The following is a 27,107-nucleotide window of genomic DNA, read 5'->3' on the forward strand; positions in this document are numbered from 1 at the left end:
ATATATCTGTTTAGATAAGTTTTGGGGTTGGGGCGGCCCGCTGGGAACTTTGTACGTAACAAACAAACCAAGTCACACATAGTATGTGCCCATTTAGGGCTTTTGATTTTGTATGCTATACTTCGATTTGATTTTGTATGCCAGATTCGTAATGTACTCCGGAATACCTTTCATTTGAGCCCTATATTGACATGAACGTCCTATATGTCTCTTTTTGGTGTTGGGGCGGCTCGATGGATACTTAGATTCAAACTTTAATATTCGTGTTCTTCTCTGCAATACTTTTCATTTGATACCCATATTATCCACTACCACTTTTAATTTTGGGGGGGTGTTTTGGAATAAGGGAGAGGGTCCGCCTCCACTTCCGATATCAAAAAATTACATAGCTTAGGTTTCCTTCCAGACCAACCTATACAATCAGTGAAAATTTTAATGGAATCGGGTCAGCCGTGTTTGAGTCTATACTGAACAAACTAACACGAATTGATTTTTTTTATAAGATTTCACTGAAATTTCGTGTTTAGTGAAAACTTCACTGAAATTTTGTCTTTAGAGAAAATTTTACTGAAATTTTGTTGTTAGAGAAAATGTCACTAAAATTATGTCTTTGAAGAAAATTTCAGTGAAATTTGCTTTAGGGAAAATTTCACTGAAATTTGCCTTTAGAGAAAATTTCACTGAAATTTTGTCTTTAGAGAAAATTTTAATAAAATTGTTTTTTATTTTTTTTTTTGTATTTAATTTATGAAGTTTTGGGTACTACCAAGTGACATCATAATCTAGAGCTTAGTCCCTTGACATTGTCAGCTACCATATTTATGGACTGATAGAAATCACAGCGTAAGGTTACATATGACATTAATAATAATTAATACACATAATAAATTGAAGCTGCAGACAGGTTTACAATAGACTCATAGCATGCGTTTGAAAACGAAAGAAAAAAAAATGAATTGAATAAGCTAGCAATAAAATGGGAATTATGGTCTATAGCCATAGCCATACAAGCATTCAAGCTGTTATGAAAATTAATATGCTTTATATGCAAATCCTAATTATAAAATTTCAAATGGATTTTAATGATTGATATGAAATTTAAATTTTTTAACATTAAATACACCAAGTGAAGGTTAGATATGGAGAAAATTCAAAAACAATGATTCAAGATCTCAGAGGTTAGTTATGATGCGCAGTGCGATTTGATTCAATGATGTCGAAGAAGAGATATTACAAAGAGAGAAAAGAAGAAATAGAGATAAAGAAAAGATACGTAAAATCGGATCTCTTCTTTGCCAAGTTCCTTTTTATACCCTCCACCATAAGATGGGGGGTATACTAATTTCGTCATTCTGTTTGTAACTACTCGAAATATTCGTCTGAGACCCCATAAAGTATATATATTCTTGATCGTCGCGACATTTTATGTCGATTTAGCCATGTCCGTCCGTCTGTCCGTCCGTCCGTCCGTCCGTCCGTCCGTCTGTCTGTCGAAAGCACGCTAACTTCCGAAGGAGTAAAGCTAGCTGCTTGAAATTTTGCACAAATACTTGTTATTAGTGTAGGTCGGTTGGTATTGTAAATGGGCCATATCGGTCCATGTTTTGATATAGCTGCCATATAAACCGATCTTGGGTCTTGACTTCTTGAGCCTGTAGAGTGCGCAATTCTTATCCGATTGGAATGAAATTTCGCATGACGTGTTTTGCTATGATATCCAACAACTGTGCCAAGTATGGTTTAAATCGGTCCATAACCTGATATAGCTGCCATATAAACCGATCTGGGGTCTTGATTTCTTGAGCTTCTAGCGTGCGCAATTCTTATCCGATTAGAATGAAATTTTGCACGACGTGTTTTGGTATGATATCCAACAACTGTTCCAAGTATGGTTCAAATCGGTCCATAACCTGATATAGCTGCCATATAAACCGATCTTGGGTCTTGACTTCTTGAGCCTGTAGAGTGCGCAATTCTTATCCGATTGGAATGAAATTTCGCAAGACGCGTTTTGTTATTATATCCAACAACTATGTTAAGTATGGTTCAAATCGGTCCATAACCTGATATAGCTACCATATAAACCGATCTTGGGTCTTGACTTCTTGACCCTCTAGAGTGCGCAATTCTTATCCGATTGGAATGGAATTTCGCACGACGTGTTTTGTTATGATACCCAACAACTGTGCCAAGTATGGTTCAAATCGGTCCATAACCTGATATAGCTACCATATAAACCGATCTTGGGTCTTGACTTCTTGACCCTCTAGAGGGCACAATTCTTATCCGATTTGAATGAATTTTTGCACGAAGTATTTCGTTATGATATCCAACAACTGTGCCAAGTATGGTTTAAATCGGTTCATAACCTGATATAGCTGTCATATAAACAGATCTGGGGATTTGATTTCTTGAGCTTCTAGAGGGCGCAATTCCTATCCGATTTGGCTGAAATTTTGCATGACGTATTTTATTTTTACTTTCAACAACTGTGTCAAATAAGGTTCAAATCGGTTCATAACCTGATATAGCTGCCATATAAACCGATCTGGGATCTTGACTTCTTGACCCCTAGAGGTCGCAATTATTATCCGATATGCCTGAAATTTTGTACGATGGATCCTCTCATGACCATCAACAAACGTTGTTTATTATGGTCTGAATCGGTCTATAGCCCGATACAGATCCCATATAAATCGTTCTCTCTATTTTACTTCGTGAGCCCCAATGGGCGCAATTCTTATACGAATTGGCTGAAATTTTACACAGGTCTCCAACATATAAATTAATTGTGGTCCGAACCGGACCATATCTTGATATCGTTTTAATAGCAGAGCAACTCTTTTCTTATATCCTTTTTTGCCTAAGAAGAGATGCCGGGAAAAGAACTCGACAAATGCGATCCATGGTGGAGGGTATATAAGATTCGGCCCGGCCGAACTTAGCACGCTTTTACTTGTTTGATATAGAGAAGACACGTGCTATATATGAGTATCTATTCTATTAGCTGGTGTCCTTTTAAATATCCTAACCCACTTAGTATTCCATATTTTCAATAAAAATTTCTCGTAGATATAATTTCATTAAAACTTTATCTTGTTGAAATAAAAAAATGCCTCCATATATAGAAATCACAACATATGAACACACAGATTAACTCTTGTTGAGTCATGAATAGTTTATGTATTTTTGTATAGGAATATAATTTCCTAGAACTTGGTTATTTATGTGGTTAGAATGGAGTGAAAGAGAATTAATGTAAAACGTCACATCATTTTTAAACACTTGTAACAAAGAAAAATCAACTTTTCATTGGTGCAAATAAAAAACTATATTTAAAAATAAAAATAAATTGTAAAACAATGTTTAAAGATTATAAAAATAAATGATACATAAACGGAATGTTAAACAGCTAAACCGCTATTAATTTCAGTTACACAAGTCTCACAAGTGGTATTGTGTTTTTTATATTTTTTTCTTATATCTGGAATATGGTAACGCATTCAAATCCAAGCCTAATGAAAAGATGTAGAGATGTGATTTTTGCTCTTTGAATATGTATAAGGCATCACTGCGGCTATTCATGAATTAAAATGAGAGCCATACATTTAGCATACCAAACCAAATCAAACTTTAACACTTAGCAAATGAATAGTGAACGCCATTTCCCCCTTAGGCTTTGCTCCATGTAGTAATGCCATTTGTATTAATGTTTGCTTGTGACTTCTGGAAGCCAAACAAATGAAGATTCTTAAAAAATTCCAGAAACACATGTGAAGCTATTTTTGATGCCACCCATATGCCTTCTTTCCCTCTTAGCAGAAAATATGAGAAATTTCAAGTCTTAATTTGGGTGTGCGGCTTGTTTGTATGATTTCGTTGTGTTTGGTCAAATTCCGACCTTGGCCTTAGCATCGAAAGTTGTGAACAAACTTTTCGGTATTTATTGCTTCTTTTATTTTGGGACTGTTTGTTGGATCATGTAGCGGACATTTGGAGGGAAGAATCCCAATCTAAGTAAATGAGTGTTTTTGCTTCTTGGACAAAATACGAATTTGCTGATATACAAATGAAAACATTTCAAATTCGTTGACTTGACTTAAATATAAGTCAGTGTGGACTTAATTCAGACAAAGCGGAGCTTTGATACTCTACAACACTGGGGTATACAGAACAAAATCAAGGAGAGATCGGTTGGTAAATGCGTTAGCCAAAGCCGGCACTATAACTATATACCCACAAGTAAAAACTTGCATAGTTCGGCCGGGAAGGATATATACTCGTAGTTTTATACGGCAGTCATATTTGGTTATGGAAATATTTGGGCCATACTTGGTATGGATATAGGCGGTCGTAGCGGAAATCATGAAAAAAAATAAGCCAAATTGGATAAGAATGGGGCTCTGTAGGGACTCACAATTTACTATCGGGGATTGGTTTATATGGGAGCTATATAAGTTATGGAACGATTCAGATCATACATAATATAAGACGCCCCAGTAGCCGAATTGGTATCTTGCTAGGATTGACATTGAGGGAATTCGATTCCCACCAAAGGCCTTAGTCTATCACTACTGTGGTATATGGACTAAAAATTGTATAAGTGAGTCTGTAAAGGACTGTGACTCTTGCCTAACCTAGCATATTAGAAATTGTTGGGCACAAATTTGATTAAATCGGAGAAAAATTGCACTCCCTAGGGGCTGAAGAAATAAAATGGGAAGATAGGTTAATATGCGGCATATAGAGCAACCCTGCAATCAGTAGCAACGCGTCAGGTGAAGAAGAGGTATCGGCAGCAGCAGCCGACGGGTTACCCGCTGAACTATTTAAAACCGTAGGCGACAAGCTGATAAGGCATATGCATCAGCTTATCTGCGCAATCTGGCTAGAAGAAATCATACCCGATGATTGTAAACCTAAGTATACTATGTCCCGTACACAAGAAAGGAGAGAAGACGGAATGTGCCATCAACAGAGGAATAAGTCTCCTCCCCATCGCATACAAGGTACTTTTGAGTGTACTGAGTGATTATTGGGCCCTATCAATGCCGCTTTAGACCTAGTGAATCCACTCTGGACCAGATATTCCCACTGCTCCAAATCCTGGGAAAGACCCGAGAAGGACAAATCAACACCTACCATCTCTTTGTTGCCTATAAAACCGCTTTCGATACTCCTTTACGTTCAATGGTATTTCAAGCCATGTCTGAGTTTGGTATCCCTGCAATATTAATAAGACTCTGTAGGATGACACTTGCTGATACGCGTTCCTCAGCAAGAATAGGAAATAATCTATCCGAACTATTCAATACCAAACAAGGTTTCAGACAAGGAGGCAGCCTATCGTGTGATCTCTTTAATATCCTGCTGGAGAAGATTATACGATAAGCGGATGTGAATAGATATGATACACAAGAGAACCCATGCTACTCGCCAATGCCGACGACATCGACATCATTGGTCGGTCACCGGATGTAATAACTGCAGCCTTTGAAAAAATCGAAAGAGAGTCAGTGAAAATGGGTCTGGCAGTAAAAGGATATAGGACGAAATGAATGGTTTCAACTCCCAAAAAGGCTTGCACAACCGAGCAGATAAAGAAAATGGAGAAAGTTGGGAACCACAACTTTGAGATAGTCAGTAACTTTATCTGCCACGGCACCGCCATAACCGAAACGAATGACACCAGTTTTGAGATTAAGCAAAGAATAATACTGGCAAATAGATGCTACTTTGGACTAAGTAAGCAATTTAGAAAAAGTCCACCTCTCGACAGAAGAAGATTACACTATACAAGACACTGATACTACCGTGTTGTTATATAATTCTGGGGATGGGTACTTGTGAAAGCAGATGAGGCAGTGCTTGGAGTATTTGAGAGAAAAATTCTTCGTAAAATATATGGACCAGTTTGCGTTATTGGAGAATATAGGCGACGTATGAACCACGAGCTGTATGACGACGATAGCCATAGTTACACGCATCAAAATACAACGGCTGCGTTCGCTAGGTCATGTTGTCAGAATGGATGAAGAAGTTCCTGCAAAGAAGTCTTTTGAAGGCAAACACGGTAGTACACGCAAACCAGGAAGACCAAAAGCCCGATGGAAAGATCAAGCGATGGGAGACACCTCGAAACTTGGTGTCAGAGATTTTAGAATGAGTGAATGGAACGCTATTCTACGTTCGTCTAGTGGAACAAATGTTCTGCCATAGCCAATTAAAGTAAGTAAGAAAGATATTACAGCAAATGAAGAAGGATTTGTTTGCATGATTGCATGTTGCCATAGAAATGACTGTTTCTCAAATATACAGTAAGATAAGTTATTAAATACAATGTTTTGATAATTACATTTTATTTTATTAGATTTTATCACAATAGATATTATATCAAATGAAGTAAGATTTGTTTGCGTTGTTCTCATTGAGGAAATGCAATAAGCATTCAGTTCTTCTTTCTCTAATTTTTTTTGCATAAACTTAATAATGTAAGCCATATTTATATGTAAGTATTATCAATAAAGAAGAATACAATGTTTTATAGTAAAGTTGTTTGAAAAGAAGGTGAACAACAACTACTTGCTTACTTTTACTGCATTTACTTTTTACCCAAAACTAGAAACATTTTAGCTAAAGACAAAAGTTTATGGCAATAAAATATTTCAGTTACTCTATTATGGTTGCCTATCATTCAAGTTATTTGTTGTAAAAGTGCAATTAATATGACTTCTTCTTCTATGTAGCTATACAATAAGGGCAATACATACGCGGTCAGGTCACCTAAGAATTAAACACACAATTGACCCCACCTTATAAAGTGATTCATAATAACCATAATAACAATGAAATAAGTGTCAATGGCATCAACCAAAGCTAAACGTCAACTAGCAACAGGCCATATATGAATGAGTCTAGCTAACGAGTGTGGATGCAAATGAAAAGAATAGTAAGCGAAAAGAAAAAATAAAACGTCATAAATAAGCGAACAACAGGGTATGACTGAACAAATGAATAAATCAATGGATGTTGGAATGAATGGAAACTTTCACTGACATTGACATAATTTCATAGTAGACCTCAGTGCACTCAAAACAACGCTGCATGAATGTAACTGTAGATGTCATTGTGTCACTGTGACACCATCATCATATTGCTTCTCCACTATACACAATCTTCTGAAATGGAAACTATGGCAGGCGTACTATACAAAACAATGACATAGAGTCTATTGATACAAATTGATAATCAACGAAGCGAGATTTGCGGGTGAGACAAAGAAATGATCAACTGAAATTATTGTAAAATCTGTAAGTACATATATGGTAGGTTAATCACGGTGTTTGTACAAAAGCATATGAAGATAAAGAATGGAACAATTAGACCATGTTGGATTGTAAACTTGTTATAGGTTTTGTTTACATTGATGATTTAATGTTTACGTATGTAGTTTACAAGCTACTTTTTACTTTGACGCTATCTCTCAGAGTTGATAGAAATGTTTGAAAGCTGGTGTGAACGGTGTCAAATTTGGTCAGTGTTTTGTTTACATCGTAGACACACTTTCGCGATATATTCAGTATAAGTACGATCTACCAATGTATGGACCTTGAAGCTTTCACACCTAATGTGGTTGAAAAGTCTTCTAACCAAAGACGAAACGCGTCGCATACTGGTTAGCAAATTGAGATCTCGGGGTTTCTTTTTCCATTGCAAAATTCTACGATCATTAAGTTCGTCTCGAAAGAGGAACAAACGAAATTGTGAAAGAAATTTCTCTTTTGAATGGAAGTTCTCTTTATTACAATCATTAGTCTTTCAAAGCATCGTTCTTACAGGATCTTCCAAAGTTTCCAGAAATGTTTCAACATTAGAAAAAAGAATGTTTCTCTGTTCAATTTAATTATTACAATCTATTATAATGAATAATCTTTCAATGCATACTTCATATAGACTCCGAAGAATTAACAATAATCCATTCTGTGAATGAATTGCAATTTAAACAAAAATTCACAAAAAAATCTATTTTATATACCATTTATTAGCACTGTGCACAGTATAATGTCTATACCATATGAAGTATGACTACGCATATATATGATGGAAAATATGATTGAACCTCTATCCTCTATCTTGTGCATTTGTACATGTCATGTTCTTTGAATGCAAAGTACAATAATAAATGCATTGATTTTATTATTCATTACAAATGCCTAGTTGTAAGCTCTAAGGTTTGATTGTACATAGGGGAAGGGAATGGTTATAGTTAATAGCGATAGCCAAAGATCATTGGGTAATTTTAATATTGAGAAAATAATTGTCGTCATTACTCGCACCTTTATTGTTATTGGAGAGGAAGAAAGAGTATGTGGAAAATTATGATTTAATGACTTATTCATCGACATTTTATACATCTGTTTCATTAAAAAATATATCTCGTAGGATCGAAGTTCTGTTTATAGATTACAAATTTCCTTTACTGAATAGAAGAATATTCACTTAACTGTAAAGGGGATGGTTGTGGTTAATAGCGATAGCCAAAGACCATTGGGTAATTTTAATATTGAAAAAATAATTGTCGTCTTTACTCGCACCTTTGTTGTTATTGAAGAGGAAGATATCGTTTGATGTACGAGTATGTGGAAAATTATGATTTAATGACATAATCATCGACATTTTATACATATGTTACATTAAAAGATATCTCGTAGAATTAAAGTTTGGTTTACGGAATAAAAATTTCCTTTACTGAATAAAAGAATAGTCACTTAACTGACGATACATTTTACCGACGATCTCTTACGGTATCCATTTCATTGAATCAAGGTTTTGTGGTTTCCATGCTACTTCACCCTTCGGACGCCTCCACAGGTGGTGGATTGGGAAAAGCTCATCAGATAAAACGGGTACCACAGAAATTAAATATGCGGGGCGAACCAAAAAGTTTGCACAAACAGCGGGACACCCCTCTGGCAAAAATGCAAATTTGCCTGTGAACATTCCTTTAAGGAACTGGGGCAAACTTCTCACAAATCAATGAATGAATGAAACCGATTCAATTTTAAGCTCAATGATGTCCCGCTTGCACGGATACGAATACGAACACGAAGGGTCTGTGCAATAGGGTCGGCAGCGGATGAGCCAAAAGAAATGGCCAACGGTGGCGCACGCAGATTTTCAGAAGTTTTATCATCAAGAAAACCCGGCTTAGAGGGTCGCTGGCAGCTCCAGCACTAGGTACCGATGCGATGGCTCAATTCGCCACCCATCTTAAAACCACGATTAAAGAAACATCAACAAGAAATAATGGAACTGACAACCCCCCGATGACAACCTATGGATTTAGACTCGGTTGGAACGTCAGAACTCTCTCAGAATCTTCGGGACTTTGGCAAGTCCATAACGAGATGTTAAAGTACAACCTAGACATGCTCGATTTAAGAGAAGTACGATGGCAAAAATCCGGAACTATGGATCTACAAGTTTTCTATCCTTTCATCTTTTCAGGCAATGAAATCCACCGAATAAATGGGGTTGGTCTTTTGTTGTCGCCGAAAGCAAAGCGAGCTCTTCTATCACTCAATGTTATATCTGCAACATGACGGCAAGATTATATTCAAAATTACGCAAAATATCTATTGTACAATGATACGCGCCAACCGAACTCGATGACGACGAAACAAAGGATCAATTCTATTCCCAACTCGACTCAGTGACACGCTCTCTATCAAAAGGAGAAATTAAAATTGTTATGGGAGATTTTAATGCCAAGGTGGGCAATAACAACAATAATCTACCATCAATTATGGGAATGCAAGGACTTGGAATGGAAGAAAGGGATCATGGTCACAATCCCAAAGAAGGGTGACCTCACCCACTGCAAAGACTGGAGTGGGATTACATTGCTAAACACAAAAAATAAAGTGATGACAAGTCTTCTGCAGCGCATTTCGCCAGCACATGACAGCATTTTGAGGAAGGAATATGCAGTTTTCGGCCAGGACTATCTTGTGCTGACAACATTAACTCCCTGCACATAATCAGAGCTTAATACATACTTATACCTTTTATTCATGAACTTCGAGCGTATTTGTGACAATTCAATGCTTTTTGAAGTTCAATGTGGAGCCCGCTGTTGAATAAGGGCATCCCTGAAAAGATCATGACAATAATTAGGGAGTTGTATAGGAATGCTGAAGTTTCAGTCCGCTTCAATAGAAAAGAGCGCCGAACCTTCGGGATCAATAAATGAGCGAAGCAGGGCTGCATTCTATCGTCGAAGGTAGAAGAAGAAGAAATCCAGAAGAGAAAATGGACTTGGTTGGGTCATATCCTACGGCGCTCGCGCGATGATATAGCGAGAAATGTCCTAGACTGGAACTCGCAAAGACAGCGAAATAATGGACGCCCGAAAAACACATGGATCCGCTGCACGAAAACAGAGTTGGAATGAACCCATAGGCTAAGGCTTTGGCCAACGATAGAGCTAGATGGAGAGAGCTTGTTGATGCCCTATGTTCACACTGAACAGTTTGCTATTGGTCATATTTTATTGTAATGATTCCCTTATTCAAAATTGAATCTATATACACATTCGCCACAGGAGAAAAGGTTGTAAATTATTAATGTTTATTTACTGAATGAACTATTATTCAATGTGCTAAAGATCCATTTTGCAAACAATATTTTACGGAACTCGTTCAATGAATCAAAGGTTCGATGCTGATAAGCTGATCCATGACTATCCACAGAAATAAATATCTTCTTCATTGGGGCAGATATTGTATTTTAGAATCTCTCTGCTAATTTGTAATGCAATTCGCTAATAAAAATTTAATCAATGAATGATTTTTCGATTAAGCAAAAGTACTTTGTGGTTTCAAAAGTTCTAAGAATAAATGGACATTGAATTAATAGATTGGATAATTGATCTAGGGGATAATACCTAGTGAACAGGGTTGCCACTCAAGAAAATTATTTCCTACCAAAATTTAAGAAGAATCCTACCAAACCCGTCCAAAATCTACCAAATGTTCTACAAGCCAAATGTGCGGTATATGTTTTTATACGCACCACCGAAGAGTTGGCCATTTAACAGTTCCATTTGGAAAACAACAAATATAGTTTCAACATGAATTTAGACATGGTCATGCTTGAAGATGAGATATAACTTTATATAGCACCCTTTACATCGATCTCCCGAAAAGAAATATTGAGTGCTTAATGTCGTATTTTTGTCCCGATTAAAGGTATAAGCGTGCGAAGTTTGAATAAACCGATCTCCCAAGTTAAGTGTTTAAGCCCAGAAATGCTCTTTTTCTACCCATTTTCGGTTGCAACAAGACATGAATTGCATGAGCCCCTCAACATCTGAGTATGAACCAGATCAGACTATATTTTTATGCTGCTGCCATAAAGCCCTGTTTCCCGATTAACGTATTTCCACCCAGAATTAACGAAATTTGGAAAAGATCCCTTAACACTCGTCCCAGCTATAGTCAATACCAGAACTTAAGCCTTTTTTTTTGCTGAAATTTTAAGCAGTAAGACCCTTTGTACTGTACCAAAAAATTTGACTTTTCAAAATATGAGTTGGTTGCACTCCTATTATTTTGAACACAGCTGTATATATCATGCTTTTTAATTGACCATATTCTCAGAACTCAAAGTATAATAAATGCATTGATTTTAATTGTTCGATAAAAATAATAGTAATTAAGAATAGTTCAGTTTGCTTGGACCTAGAGATAGGAGGAACGTATATGATCACGTGCAAGTATAGAATCTAGTTTAAATAACATAAACATCAAAACAGATATAAAACAATTTAGTATAGATTTGCAGGAACCAGGATTTGCTTTATTCCAAAGCAAATCCTAAAATAAAAGTGGCTGGGTCAATGACCCTTTTTTGTATGTGAAGACAGAAGCGGAAGAAAATCAAAAACGAATATAATCCCAAAATCTAGAGTTTACAGTTTTAATGACATCCTCATTGTTGACTTTATTATTGGCGAAGAGTTAACAAACATCCGAATTCTTGGTTGAACACATATTTTAGAGTATCAACAATATTGCTAAAGATACTATATACCCAAACGAATGGAGTTGTTAAAAGGTTACAACTAAAGTTTTAAGTCCTTGAAAAATCTTAAGAATTATGCAATTAAATTACTGTTATTATTCACTTTCCTTAATTGAATTCCAGTTAACTTCATTTTAAAAATGGCAACTCATTTCCTTCTCGTCTTTTAGAAAAGCTTTTTTTTACTTACCCCTGTTCTCTCTCTTTCTCTTTATAACGAATAGCTCAACTATTATTTTCAAGACTATGATGAAGAACCACTTAGGCGTCTCCAAAGCGGTAAGCAGTTAGCTTCCCCCATAAAACCATCATACAAAATTTCCAATATTTGGCCTATTCTTTCTTGTTTTTCTGGTACGGCGATACGATTCTGGAAACTTCTTATACAGACCCTCTCCGAATCAACTGACTGAAGTCTTTATCAAAATAACCAAAATGGGCGAAGTGATAAATTTGGGATTAAATAAACATCAGAACACTCATAAAACCCCATTAAAATTTCTCAGGTTCCCTCTACTTTGACGTTTTAATCACTCAAGGAAGCTTATATTCGCAGTTTTAGTATAATTATGAGACAACGATATCGTATATATGCTATTCTACTTTACTATCTAAATGAATCCATGCAAACATTCACCTCTGACAAATTAATTTATGATGCTTAACGGACATTCTTAGACATTTTATAATGGCTATATGACCACATTGATATCAAATGGTATAGCTGTTGCTGTCTAAACAATAACAACGACGAAAAACGTTAACAACCTTATTAACAATTCAAACAGGCCATAACTTTAATAATTTCAAATATGTGACATCACCAAGTTGGAAAGAAAGATTTGGAAGAAACACAACCAACATGTATGTACATATGTAACAAAAAATGAGCAACCAAACCAAAATGATGTCATTTAAACTGGATTCTATTCATAAAAGTTGATCATCAACGTCATCAATTATAACATAGTGCGAGGAATGAAGGCAAGAAATTTAAATATTAACAAAGTATCAATTGGTCATTGAATACATTGTGGAATCTGAATGAGTGAACTATTGCACTGGGTAAACAATTAAAAAATAGTTTACATGGTAAAGTAACTTAAAAAGAGGTTGGAACAAAATTTCCCACAATAATTCTGTTTAGGAGCATAGTGACAAAGGAAGAAATGTTCTACATCAAATTTCACTATGTATTTGACATTAATAAGTGCTGATTTTGAACTTGTTGAATTAAGCCAAAATCTATCACTATGCTTCATTTTAGGAACATTGTATGAAAGGTGAAACATTTTAAATGAAAGGCTTAAAAGCGACCATATACGTATATATACAATAATAATAAACATAAAAGCAGTCAATATTTAAAAAAGTAATTAAGCATGTATGGTGTAATTTTTCTGAGTTAATTAATCTAAATTTTTGGAGTTGTTTAAATGTTCTTCTCTTATTTAACATTAATCTGGCCGATTCTTGAAGGCAGGAAGTAAAAAAGGGTAATGAAAAGTCAAGCAATAAATGGATAAGAAATGCCCAAAAATTAAAATCAAGACATACAAGCGATGCTATGTCAAGTTAAAAACAGATTCGGGTTATACTTGGTTTGGAAGTCGCGGTCATAGCAGATGTCATTGGATAAAATTACAGCCAAATGGAATACAAATTGCATCCTCAAGGGGATTAAGAAATAACATCGAGAGATCGGTTTGTATGGTAGCTATATACGTTAGACCATCTCATCCTTTTTGTCCTTATAAGCGAAATACGAAATATCACGAAATATCAAAGATCGGTTAACGATAGCACGTGCGGCAACGGCATTCAATATTGGGAAAAGCGCAAAAAACGACTATCAGTACAGAAAGGATATGTAGACAGACTGACATGGCTAAGCCGTATCAGCAAGAATTTCTGAGTCCAACAACACGTTTTAACACAATCATAGGAAATCATACCTGAAATCTGAATCGATAAGGCCCATTTGCAAACTACACCAAAAAGAAGTATTATTGCGACATTTCAAGCGAGTAGATTCCTTCGTTCTACCGCTATCGCAATTTGACGGACAAAAGGACAAGGGTATAGACAAATTTTGTCACAGCTTCTGACTCTGTAATTGCATTCTTTCTTCTGTCAGTTATCAGCTGTTACTTTAAGCTTGCTTTAGAAAAAAAGTGTAAAAAAGTATATTTGATTAAAGTTCATTCTAAGTTTTATTAAAAATGCATTAACTTTCTTTTAAAAAATCCGCAATTAGTTTTTGGGCAACCCAATATATATACCTTGGGGAAATACAGATCAATTTTTCCAGGAAATGAATTGATTTTTCAACCCCCTTCCTATGGTGGAATATAATTGAAAACTAGAATCCGCGGTGGGTCTTGTTATAGAGTACTTAAACGAAGCTTTTCCAGACCTAGAACCCTGCTCAAAGGCAAAAATATTCTTCACCAAATTTTACCATATATCACAGCAATAATAAAATGTGATAAATTTTTAAAGAAATAATCGAGAAGAATGAAGTAGAAAACCCACTCCGAATAGTGATTTCATTCAATAAACAGATCCAATTTACAATGGAATGCGAAACAAATAGCATGAAAGGCAACAGATTGAAGCTTGATTGGTACCAAAAAGACACACTTTCGGGAAGACTTATCCATCAACTTCTATTCAAAGCATCCAAGGGGCATACAAATCAACACTGCCCACAAATTTTATCGATTGGGTGTTCAAAATAAGCGACAAATCTTTCCACATTGAACATGAGAAGAGAATTCGAAACATAATAGAGCAAAATGATTTCCCAAGAAAAAAGGTAAAGGATCTAATAAAACACGTGAATAACAAAAAGGACAAGGATACAAAGGAACTTGCACCAAGAATTTATAAAAGGACAACATATATTTCAGGCTTTTCGGAGAGATTTGGTAATTCCAACATTTACAACAAGGACTCATACCAACTGGCATTAAAAAGCGGCAATGCCGTCAACAGCCTATTTAGCAAGACTAAAACCAGGATAAGGAAAGAGGGAAAATCGAACGTGGTATACAAGATAAGCGGCGATGGGGACAAGTCCAATTTATGCCCAATGGCATTTATTGGCACTACAAAAACGAATCTAAAGACAAGGGTTTCCGCTTATAAATCAGATCAAAGGCAAAGGATAAGCCTTTAGAACAGAAGACTGCACTCACAGCCCACTGTGCAACTCGAGGACATGTACCAAATTTCAAGGACGTCAAGATATTAGCCCCAGAACCTAACTACAAAAGAAGATACACATTAGAAATGATGTACATAATTAACACCCCAACTGACGAACGTATGAACTACAAAACGGATACAGACCACTGTGCACCAATATATAGAATCTTAATACAAAAATATTAGCAATAGACAATAAGTTTCAATCATTCTTGTGTGGTGTAAGATATAAGTTCAGTTGTTTTAAAATGTAATTTCTGTTTCAAACGTTAAATTTAATCAAATTTATTCTTTTGTTTCCGTGCTTTTTTTAAATTCTGTTTTATGTTACTAAAATCTTTTTAGTTATCCATTCCCTGATGAAGATTACCACCGGTAATCGAAATATTGGAAAAATTTTAAGCAATTAATAAAAACACAGACATCTAATAATTGTACATGGCCTCAAACAGAACTATCCACGAAATTATAATCAAAATAGGTCAACAATATACAATATAATAGAAATCACAAACATTGTTATGAAATTTGTAAACCTACCACCCTAGGATGAGGGTATACCTTTAGGAAAATTTACTATATAAAATTTTAGTTGTCCATATGGAAATTAAATTTAAATCTTACTATTCTTCTTAAGTCTTAAGACAAAATCTTCGACAATACTTCAATTTGGGATCATTGTGTCAAAGAAAGAGAAATTCTACGTCAAATTTCACTATGAATCACCGAAGAACAGATATAGTACTGCCAATAATTTAAGTATATTAGCAAGCATCTTTATTCTCTTACATTTTCTTAATAATTTTTAAGATACTTTTATTTTAATGAAGGTTTTTTTTACCACCTACATTCATTGTCCTTCACTATATCATATTTCAAACTATAGAATAAATGCATCTACCTTAAATAATACAAGTAAAAACGTGTTAAGTTTCGACTGTTTGAATCTTAGGAACCACCCACCATGGACTCTGATAAAAATTAACACAAAATTTCAAAATTTCCACCAAATTTTCACCAGATCATGCAGAACATGAAATTATGAACCGATTAAGACCATACTTGGGACGATTAACGTCCCAACGAAGCACTACGTGCAAAATTTCAGCTCAGTCAGATAACAATTGTGACTTTCATGTTTTATACTGGAGCTTAATCCAAATCGGAACGGATATGACCTAATTGCAAGCCCCAACGACCTAGGAAAGGTTTGTGCAAAATTTCAAGCAGCTAGCTTTAAGTGTTCGACAGCTATAGTGATTTCTACAGACAGACGGACGGACATTGCTAGATCGACTAAGAAAGCAAACGACTGAACAAATACTGCTCATGAGAAAAAACATCTTCAGAGATCCCCATGGGACCGAGGACTTTATATCACCCACTAGAAGGACCGAGGACTTTATATCACCCACTAGAAGTGTAGTAAAGTATCTATGGGCACGACTTGATACGAAACGAAACGACAGCGCAAAGACAGCGAAGTTTGTAACCTTCGGCTGACTCAAATGGTGAATATCGGTGAATTTTCACCAAGCAAGTGCAATCCCATAGTGTAAGCCAGCAAGAAAATTTCCCTATGTGGAAGTGAGGTAAAGCCTAGAACTGAAGAAGAAAATGCGAACAAATTCCGTAGAAGTGGTACTGAGTTCTATAAGCAAAATAGCAGTGACATGTCGCTGCGTCAACAAGAAAGATCTGTGCAAAATTTAAGCGTTCGACAGCTATTGTGATTTCTATAGATAGACGGATCGACGAACATTGCTAGATCGACTTAGAAAGTCAAGACGATCAAGAATATATACGCTTTTTGAGGTCGCAGATCAATATTTTAGAGATGTTACAAACGAAATGACTATCCTATGGTGGTGAGTATAAAAATAGTAATATTTTAGATGTAAGGTTATATTGAATAGAAGATTACTATTCTCTGAAAGTTAAAACTAGGATTTCTTTCCCCTTTTTCTTACATAATACGTAACATTTATGTACTCACCTCATCTCCAGTTTTACGCAGGGTGTCATTCAAGGCTATAACCCAGGACATTAGCAATTCATTGACAATGACCAAATCACTGTAGAGCCAACGAAATACTTGACTAGTCCAGGTGACAGAAGTCTGTTGAAAAACAAGTTACATATAAATCTCCATTATCTCTTAAAATGTTATTCTCAAACTCACTGTTTCTGGTCCAACAACATTGGAGGGTGGTGGCACATAACGCTTTTTACGATTTTCCGGTCCTGTCGAACTTTGACGTACAACACGTCTACGAGCACCAGCACCACCAATGCCAATACCACCACCTCCACCAGCACCACCGCCGAAACCTGCGGGTCCGGGTGTTCGGCCACGACCCACACCTCCAGCCGATGGTTTACTTAGCAAATCTTTGACTTCAGTCTTGCTAGCCAAAATGTCGCGTGGTTCCGATAAACGCTTTTCAGTTTTGGCCACACCACCGGGAGCCACGCTGCTCTGTCGGCTATTACTGGCACTGACCGGTTTCTCTTTGACCATATACTTCTGGTATAAAAATTTACACAGCCATACTAAGAAGAGGGCCAAGACGGCCCATAAAAATATGAACATAGCTAATGAATCCATTGTTATATCACCGAGACCTTCAAATGTACAAATATAATCATCGATTTGATCGGCTAAATCCATAATAAGTTAACGCATTAGGATTTGCGGTAAATTAGCAGGTGCAATGCATCATAACTGTAAGAAAAAGCACAAAATATGAGAAATTAGAAAAAAAATCGTAAAAAAATAAATAAGGAAAAAAATTTTATGTTTCTTGAAAACCACTAGATTTACAAAGGAGAGGCATTAACAGAAGTACCGCAAGCAATTCCTGCTCAGCTATTATTGAACGTAGGCTCTTTCATTGAACAACACTCATGACAGAAGTATCCTCGCTTTTACTAAATGGAATGTTCGTGCGCAAATTTTGCAATTTGAAGAGGGATGGATCCTCTCAATTATCCCGTTTTTTTTTTCAAAATTATTGTTCGTACGGTCACCCAAAAACATGAATTTGATTTGTGGTCCACTAGCAGAGGGGAACGCCCTACCCAAAACCCACCGAACGACCATATCATCCAATCGAGACAATATGAGACTCAAATGAAAGGTTTTAAGGGTAAAGAACGAGTTTGATACGAACTTACATGTCAAGTGAAAGTGGTATGTCCCATCCGAAAAAAAAACTCAACGGTTAGCAGACCGATAGGGACAATATGGGATGGTAAGGTTAGGTTAGGTTTAAGTGGCACATGGACGTTTTCATCCATTGTGATACTACAGGAACAGAAGAAGGAAGATGTCTTCTAGTTCCTACCGTTGAAACATCCAGATTACTTTAAAAAGCCTAACAACTTGGAAATGTTCACATCCGCTAAATCAGACAGGTTCGCAAAGAAATGAGAACTTAAAGTGGAACTCCTTCTAACTGCTAGTGCGGGACACACACACAGAAGATGTTCTATAGTGTCTTCTTCTTTAATGTCCTCACATCTTCTGCAAAAGTCGTTGCTGGCAACCTTCAGTCTGTACGCATGTTATCCGATAAGACCCAAAGCGGTAGACCTTTTCAAGTCTACATTAGGCCACATAGTTTTGGAATGCTCACAGCCCCCTCTTTGTAACAATCTCTTGTTCGTTGTTCTTCGGGCCTGGTCCTGAAAACTAAGCTTACATGTCGCTAGAGGCATACCCACAGATTCCAGTATCCCTGGAATGTGTAGGATAGTTCCTAGTCTCGCAAGCTCGTCCGCTTTACAATTCCCTGGGATATCTCTGTGGCCCGACACCCAGAAGAGGTGAATTTTGAGAAATCTGTGACAGTCGTTGAGAGATCTGCCATAGTCGAGGGCGGTTTTTGTGTTCAGAAATACGTTCTCCACGGATTTAATGGCTGTCTGAGAAGATATTTATGCCAATTGTCGTAATGACATAATATCTTAGCCATTCCACCTCTTCCTTAATTGCATGGATCTCCGCTAGATACACACTGTAGTGGTCGGGTAACCTTTTCGATATGACAAGTTCTAGATTTTTATTCGTCTAAGACCCCATAAAGTATATATATTTTTGATCGTCATGACATTTTAAGTCGATCTAGCCATGGCCGCCCGCCTGTCGAAAGCACGCTAACTTTCGAAGGAGTAAAGCTAGGCGCTTGAAATTTTGTGCAAACACTTCTTATTAGTATAGGTCGGTTGGGTTAGTAAATGGGCCATAGCGGTCCATGTTTTGATATAGCTGCCATATAATCCGATCTTGGTTCTTGAATTCTTGTGCCCTTAGAGGGAGCAAATCTTATTCGATTTGGCATAAGGTGATTTGTTATGACTTCCAATAAATGTTCTAAGTATGGTTCAAATTGATCCTTAACCTGATATAGCTGTCATATAAACTGGGCTTGGATCTTGACTTCTTAAACCAGTAGAGGGCGCAGTTTGCATCCGATTCGGCTGAAATTGTGCATAAATTGTTTTATTATGACTTCCAACAACTGTGTAAAGTATGGTTTAAATAGGTCCATAACCTGATATAGCTGCCATAGAAACCGATCTTGGATCTTGACTTCATGAGCACCTAGAGGGCGCCTCTAAAGGCCCAATTCTTATTCGATTTTGCTGAAATTTTGTACAACGGCTTCTTCCATGACCTTCAACATACGTGTCCAAACTGGTCTGAGTCGATCTATAGTCTGTTACAACTCTCATATAAAACGATCTTCCCATTATCCCAAAAGGCGCAATCCCTATCCGAATGTACTGAAATATTACCCAATGACTTCTACTATGGCCTTCAACATTCAATTCATTTATGGTCAGAATTTTTTGTTTGCCTAAAAAAGATACCGCGCAAAGAACTCGACAAATGCGATCCATGGTGGAACTTAGCACGTTCTAACTTGTTTTATATTTTATCCATACCATGCGGTATTGCTTTGTTTCCGCTTGTTACGGTGTTGTTTTACAATCAATGTCGTATGGTACTGAAATGAGCACGGTTGGTACCAACTTTTCTCTGGATGTAATTGAAATAAAACTAATGTAAAAAAATATCTTCAATGGTATTTTATTTTGGTTCATTAAGGGGTCGAATATTCAATAACGGTTTGGTACTTAAACCAATAACGATTTTGTACTAAAACCAGTAACAGATTGGTATTAAAACCAATAACAGTTCGGTAATAAGGCCAGTACAAAACGGTAGCAATCATTTCATATTTTATTCATACCATGCGTCAATTCTTTATTATCATACGGTGTTGCTCTACTATCAATGTCGTATGGTACTGAAATGAGCACGTTTGGTATCAACTTTACTCTGGGTGTAAAGGCAACGGAAATCTTATTTTTCATCCGATTTCGGAATAATTTGAAAAAGTGAATTGCAGTAGTTGCACGTTTGGTATCAACTTTACTCTAGGTGTAAAGGCAACGGAAATCGCATTTTTTATCCGATTTCGGAGTAATTTAAAATGGTGAGTTGCAGTAGTCGCTTCAACATCACAAATTAACATCATTTGAAAGAGCCCCCAAAACCCATAACAGTTCGGTAATAAGGCCAGTACAAAACGGTAGCAATCATTTCATATTTTATTCATACCATGCGGCATTACTTTATTATCATACGGTGTTGCTCTACTATCAATGTCGTATGGTACTGAAATGAGCACGTTTGGTATCAACTTTACTCTGGGTGTAAAGGCAACGGAAATCGCATTTTTCATCCGATTTCGGAATAATTTGAAAAAGTGAGTTGCAGTAGAGTACAGTAGAGTAGAGTGGCTTCAACATCACACATTAAGATCTTTGATAGAGCCCCCAATAAAGAACGATTTTGCGGAATAGTACCAACTAGGATACGACTATGTCGAATTTTCGGTATGGCTCCGAATAGACTGATGTGCGGATTTAATTTTTTGAGCCTATAGAGAGTGTTTTTCTTATCCAATTTCGATGAAATTTGGTTTAATGAACTGTACAAGCCAAATTTATTTTCGGCATAGACACCATTAATATTGAATTACAGATTTTGCTTCTTTAGATAACAGAAGCCGTATCTGCATCTGTGCTAAATAGGATACACACAGTTACCATTCCCAATTCGGAGCGATCAATTATATAAAGAGATGAATAAGGTTCATGTACTTCCATCTTTTGATATGGCAAGCAGTCTTAGAAACTATTCCTCTAGTTTGGGGTCTACTTTGAATTTGTTGAAAGTCAATGGTATTGGATTCATTTTTACTTGTTAGATTCAATAATTACGGTATGTAGGTATTAAATTACTATATAAAATGTTCTTTTTGCTCTATTGCATCTAAATCATGCTTAAAATTAGCATTTCATACTTCAATCATTGCTCTAAAGTTCTTTTTGTTCCATAATTTCTGGCGTTGGCCAACAAAAGATTGCAATGATTTAAAATTAGCACCTTCGTTCTAGTTTAACCAAAAAGATTTCATATTTATTGAAAATACCGAAAATTTGTAAACAAATTCTCAAAATAAACAAATCAATACAAATGTTCATATAAACATTTGTTGGCACCTTTGTAACTGTCGGTCGGCTGCCTGACTGATGCACGGAATGAAGCTAAGGATTCTTAGAAATAATCATAATTCGTAACATAGAAACAAAATTTAGAAGCAATTGCTTGAGTCTTAATATTTTGTTCTTTGTAGCACACGTACAAAGTTTTTCACAGCAAAAGAAAAAAAAAAGAATTTAATATATAATTTGGTTTTGCGGTTTTTGTGCAACGAAAATATGGTAGCAAATACATCTGGGGTTAGTGAGAGGAGACGACGGCGATAAGTAAGCACAAAATTATTTTAAAAATATACAAACAGTTTGGGATAGAAAATCGAACATAAAAATGGGAGAGCAAGCAGTGGATCCCAAGACCAATGGACCACCACGCCACCAAATGTTTTGTTTTTGTTGTTTTGATTTTTCTTCAGAAACTTTTCACTTTTCATTTTTTTGTTAATTTGCTTTTGCTTTGGCTTTTCATTTTATTAGACACCTAGTGTACTAGCCAGTACAAAAAAATTGTGTTGGTTATTTTTAGATACGATTCTCAAATACGAATGATTTTTTAATATGTATCTCCCAAAGATTTTCATATTTTTCATGGGGTTTTTTTTAAATATATTTTCACTTATATTTGTTAACACTTTTTCTTCTCTTACTCGAACTCACTTGCTTTTGTTGGCTTCGTTTCGAAATTTTATTTGTAGTTAAAAAAAAAATTATACAAAATTATTAAAAGAAATTAAAAAATTTATTTAAATCAAAATCGTTTCGAACTAAAGCTAAACCGAAATCAAGATGGAAAAAAAGGAACGGAAAAATAGAACTGAAGCGCGTTTATCGGAAAGTGAAAAATTCTGCTTTCACAAAAACCAAAAGAAAACTGAATTGTGTTGCATGAAAATTGTTCGCATAGTGGCTGAAAATGAGAGAAAATGGACAACTCAATGAAAGTTGCGCAAAGATCATTAGAGAGACATTTGAAGAGAGTGAGAGTGGCAATGAGAGAGAGACATAAGGAAAACAGAGTACAGAGCCGATTAAGGTAAGGAAGTCTAAGAAAATAGGTTTCAGGCGCTGGTCTTGTTGCTCAAGTTGTCAATTGTCATACCAATTAGCCATATACGTGAGTTCGTCCGCCTGTCAGTTCAGTCTTTAAAACTAAAGCTATCGAGCTGAAACCTGCTATACATACACTTTTGGCCATAAACTTATTACATTTGCAATACATGTGACCCAGCATGAGTCTTAACTACTCTCCCCAAGCGCCAGTCGATAGGCAGTAGCAAATCGTCCATCGCGATTACCAGATCGCCGACCTTCACATTAAGTGGTTTTCCGCTTGTAGTGCTTCTGAAGAGATTTTAGGTGGACGGCGCCTCCAAAGTCCACCTACTGTTCAATACTTAACGGGATCCAAAGGATGGCTTGTTTGGGCATCACAGCCGCACTGAGGACGACACCATCTGGTGCACTGAATATAATGCTGCATTTTGTGCATCTTGACATTGTGGGTAGACAAATTGCAGCTACCACTGTCGTGAGGTGAAGGGAGCTTTCTTATTGGTCATGTGGCGGCTACGGACACTGTGTTATACTTGATACAATATCCGATGTTCCAGGCAGTGTGAAATGATATGGAATGAATTAGAATGAAATGGGATAAAATGGAGTGAAATGGTTTGAAATGGAGTGAAATGAAATGAAATGGAGTGAAATGGAATGAAATGGAATGGATAAGAATAGTTGTACAGTACTTTTTATCAAAAAGCGGCTCAGGTAGGGTGTAACCTGAGCCTCAAAAAGCGGCTCAGGTAGGGTGTAACCTGAGCCGCTTTTTGATAAAAAGTACTGTACAACTATTCTTATCCATTTCATTTCATTCCATTTCACTCCATTTCATTTCATTTCACTCCATTTCAAACCATTTCACTCCATTTTATCCCATTTCATTCTAATTCATTCCATATCATTTCATTTCATGTCATGTCATTTCATTTCATTTCATTTCATTTCATGTCATGTCATGCAATGTCATGTCATGTCATGCAATGCCATGTCATGTAATTTAATTTTATTTTTTTTTTATTTTAGAAAATAGCAGATTTTTATCAGGTAGCTTGTTGGTCTGGTATTTAAAACATTTTGCGGACTGATATTTAAAACCACAGCAGAATTAATGCTGTACCAGCGGCAAAATTAATATCCCCCCTCTTCAACACCTAATCCCGTAAATTTATACTATCCTATTTTTCATATCATATTCGTCGCCTTCTCTCAAATACCTTGTGTTTAAGTCCACTATTATCCTTTATGCCCTAAACTTGATCCCAAATTTGCCAAAAATCAATTTCTCACTCTAGTCCTGTCTGCTTAGAGGGTTCTTAGAAAGTGGGTGGCCGCTAGAAATTGCAACCTAGATTGGCATATCAACTCAACTCGAACTCAACTTCTAAATACCATTTAATGGAGACCCATATTGTTTTGGTTTAGTTTCCTGGAGATCAAATTTATATACCAGATTTGCGTTTTTGGTTGAACATAAACTAAATTTCGCTTAAATTGAAGGTGTACTTCAAGTGGGATCTGACGTTTTTGCATGTTTGGTTGTGGAAGAGGTAAGGGAGAGATCATTGTCGTTAAAATACTTTTTAGCTGCTGCACACAAAATCAATTGCCGGCGTTACCATTGAGAAATGTAGTGTCTAAGAGTCAAATCTAGTGCGCCGACTCTTTGAGATGTATGGGAAAACCCAAAGAAAAATCATGACGTCACCTCGTTAAGATACAACAAACCAATAAAATTCAGCAGAGATCATTTTCCATGTGTTTTTGTTTGTGAGAAGCGATAGTCAGTGTTGCCACAGAAATCGGACACTTTTTCCGAGAAATATATGCCAAATAATTTAAGAAAAACGAAAGCTAGTCGGCGTATTAATCACTTTTTTGTGAGTCCAATAGTGAAATCGGGGATCGATTTATATGTATGGCGGCCATTACTATTTATGGATGTATGTGGGCTGTATTTGGTATCTGGGGCAAAGGTTTATATGGGGCGCCGTGTTTATTTATGAAGATACTAGGTTAGTATTTAGTGCGAATATTAGAGTTTTGAATGGAGGCCACCGTAGCGCAGAGGTTATCATGGTTGTTTAAGACGCTGAAACCCTGGGTTCGAATCCTGGCGAGACCATCAGAAAAAATTTTCACCGGTGGTTATCCCCTCCAAGTGCAGGCGACATTTGTGAGGTACTATGCCATGTTAAAACTGCTCCTCAAAGAGGTATCGCACTGCGACACGCCATTTGGACTTGGGCTATAAAAAGGAGGTCCCTTATCATTGAGCTCCCTCCTCAAATCGCTGTATCGTTTGTAATGATTTATGTGGGGCATTGGTTTTCAAAAAGAAAGCAAACTCCAGCAGGCATACTTGGAGAAAAGTGTGGGCAAATTGAAAACCACAAGTCTAAAACACACCCTTTACTATATATAATGTCCGTTATAAATTTTGCTTGGATGGGTGGGAGGGCACATATCGATTCAAATAAGCTATGAGGATTTATATATTAATACAGCTTTCATTTAAGCTTCATTTATAGACTTGCATAAAAAAGTTGAGAAACTTTGTTGGAAAAAAGCAATTACGGCAACTCTGCCAATGGTTTTGTTTTCAGATGCTGTATCTAGCTACCATCTTCTATGGTTTCCTATTACTCAATTTATGCCAATCAGATTGTCACTTTTGAATGATGATGTTGAATGACATGGAGGCTGGGATATTACGCATACGCTTAGGAGGTTCATTATTGTGTTTTATGTGATAGGAGTGTATGAAATCTAGCCACAAATATGCTGGAGGCTTGCACCGAGTGCCTAGGTTGAAAAGCAAATGGGTGTAAGTAACATTGCAAAAAAAAAAAAAAAATACTCGTATTTTGTATCAATTTTAAGGGGAGTGCTAAATTATGGCCATTAGTTTTTAAATATGAATTTATGTTCAATATTTGGTAATTAGGAAGATTTTGAGGTAAGCATATAAATAATTTATGGGTGTATTAAAATCATTTGTTTCGATTTGTTTTTATTAATTTTATTATGTTGTTATCTTCTACGGCGTGTAGCAAGAACCATGATTTGTTGTTCCTATTGTTTGGATTGCATCATGTGAAGAGTAAACAACAGACATATCTTTATCATCAATTCACTCAATCACACACCTTATATTTGACGTCATTTGAACATCTTCGTTCTTTTTAACAGAATCTAATGAAAATTTACATTTTTTACTATTGCAAATCAGCTGGGATCTTTTACATTTTTAAAAAATGTGAATACATCACCTGTATGTACATGTTTACAAGTGTTTGTAGGTGTGCCGCATTGCTTTGGTTTATCTCGCTTTGTTGAAATGCCAAATTTTTACAAATGTGCAATCGCGACACATTCCGATTTAAGTGATAGGAAACATGTTGAACAGTATGATATGAGATCAGTTCGAGGAAGTTTGCTAAAAACTAATTTACCGAGAACAATTCTTGCCTGGTTTCTAATCTTGGCGAAAATACAGGGTGATTTTTTAAGAGCTATAGGAAAGTTTTTCAAAAAAACATGAATTTTTGGAAAATGAATGAAATCTTTTTTTGAACTGATAGTACGGTCGCTATAATTTAATGTTTGAAGTTCATTTCATGCAAATATTGACCGTGTCTGCGCTTCAAACGGTCCATCCGCTTAGTCCAATTATGGCATACTCTTTCAAACAATGCGTCAATTGAAGTGGGCTTATCTGTATAGATATGAGCTTTAACATAGCCCCACATAGAAAGACTAAAGGCGTTAAATTTCACATCTAGGCGGCCAATTGACCGGTGCCGAAAATAAAATAAAATGTCCACCGAACCTCGCCTCTCAATAAGTCCATTGTTATACGTGCTGTGTGACATGTGGCTCCGTCTTGTTGAAACCATGTGTCACGCAAGTCAAGCTCTTGAATTTTGGGCAAAAAAAAGTTGGATAGCATCTCAAGATAGCGCTCACCATTCATAGTTACGTTACGATACGCATCATCTTTGAAGAAGTACGGTCCAATGATGCCACCAGCCCATAATCCGCACCAAACTGTGACATTTCCTGGATGCATTGGTAGCTCTTGCAATGCTTCTGGCTGATCTTCACTCCAAAATCGAACATTCTGCTTATTTACGTACCCGTTGAGCCAAAAATGAGCTTCGTTGCTGAACACAATTTTTCGA

General features: G+C 36.3%; 1 protein-coding gene across 15 annotated transcripts in view; it reads right to left on the reverse strand.

Annotated features, from left to right (window-relative positions):
- LOC106080706 (uncharacterized) overlaps window positions 1–27,107 on the reverse strand; it is a 136,185-nt gene that overhangs the window by 33,883 nt on the left and 75,195 nt on the right. For 4 of the 15 annotated variants that reach the window (XM_013242182.2, XM_013242183.2, XM_013242184.2 and 1 more), the window contains exons 1-3: window positions 22,525–22,693; window positions 17,477–18,019; window positions 17,291–17,413 (exon numbers count right to left, since the gene is read on the reverse strand). In XM_013242182.2, the coding sequence (XP_013097636.2) occupies window positions 17,291–17,413; window positions 17,477–17,965 (612 nt within the window). In that variant the 5' untranslated portion in view covers window positions 17,966–18,019; window positions 22,525–22,693. Of the gene's footprint in view, window positions 1–17,290; window positions 17,414–17,476; window positions 18,020–22,524; window positions 22,698–27,107 lie in introns of those variants that run through there. The other 11 variants (XM_013242193.2, XM_013242191.2, XM_013242188.2 and 8 more) reach the window with 6 other exon arrangements.

This window comes from Stomoxys calcitrans, chromosome 5, assembly GCF_963082655.1.
Source record: "Stomoxys calcitrans chromosome 5, idStoCalc2.1, whole genome shotgun sequence".
Taxonomy (NCBI): Eukaryota; Metazoa; Arthropoda; class Insecta; order Diptera; family Muscidae; genus Stomoxys; species Stomoxys calcitrans.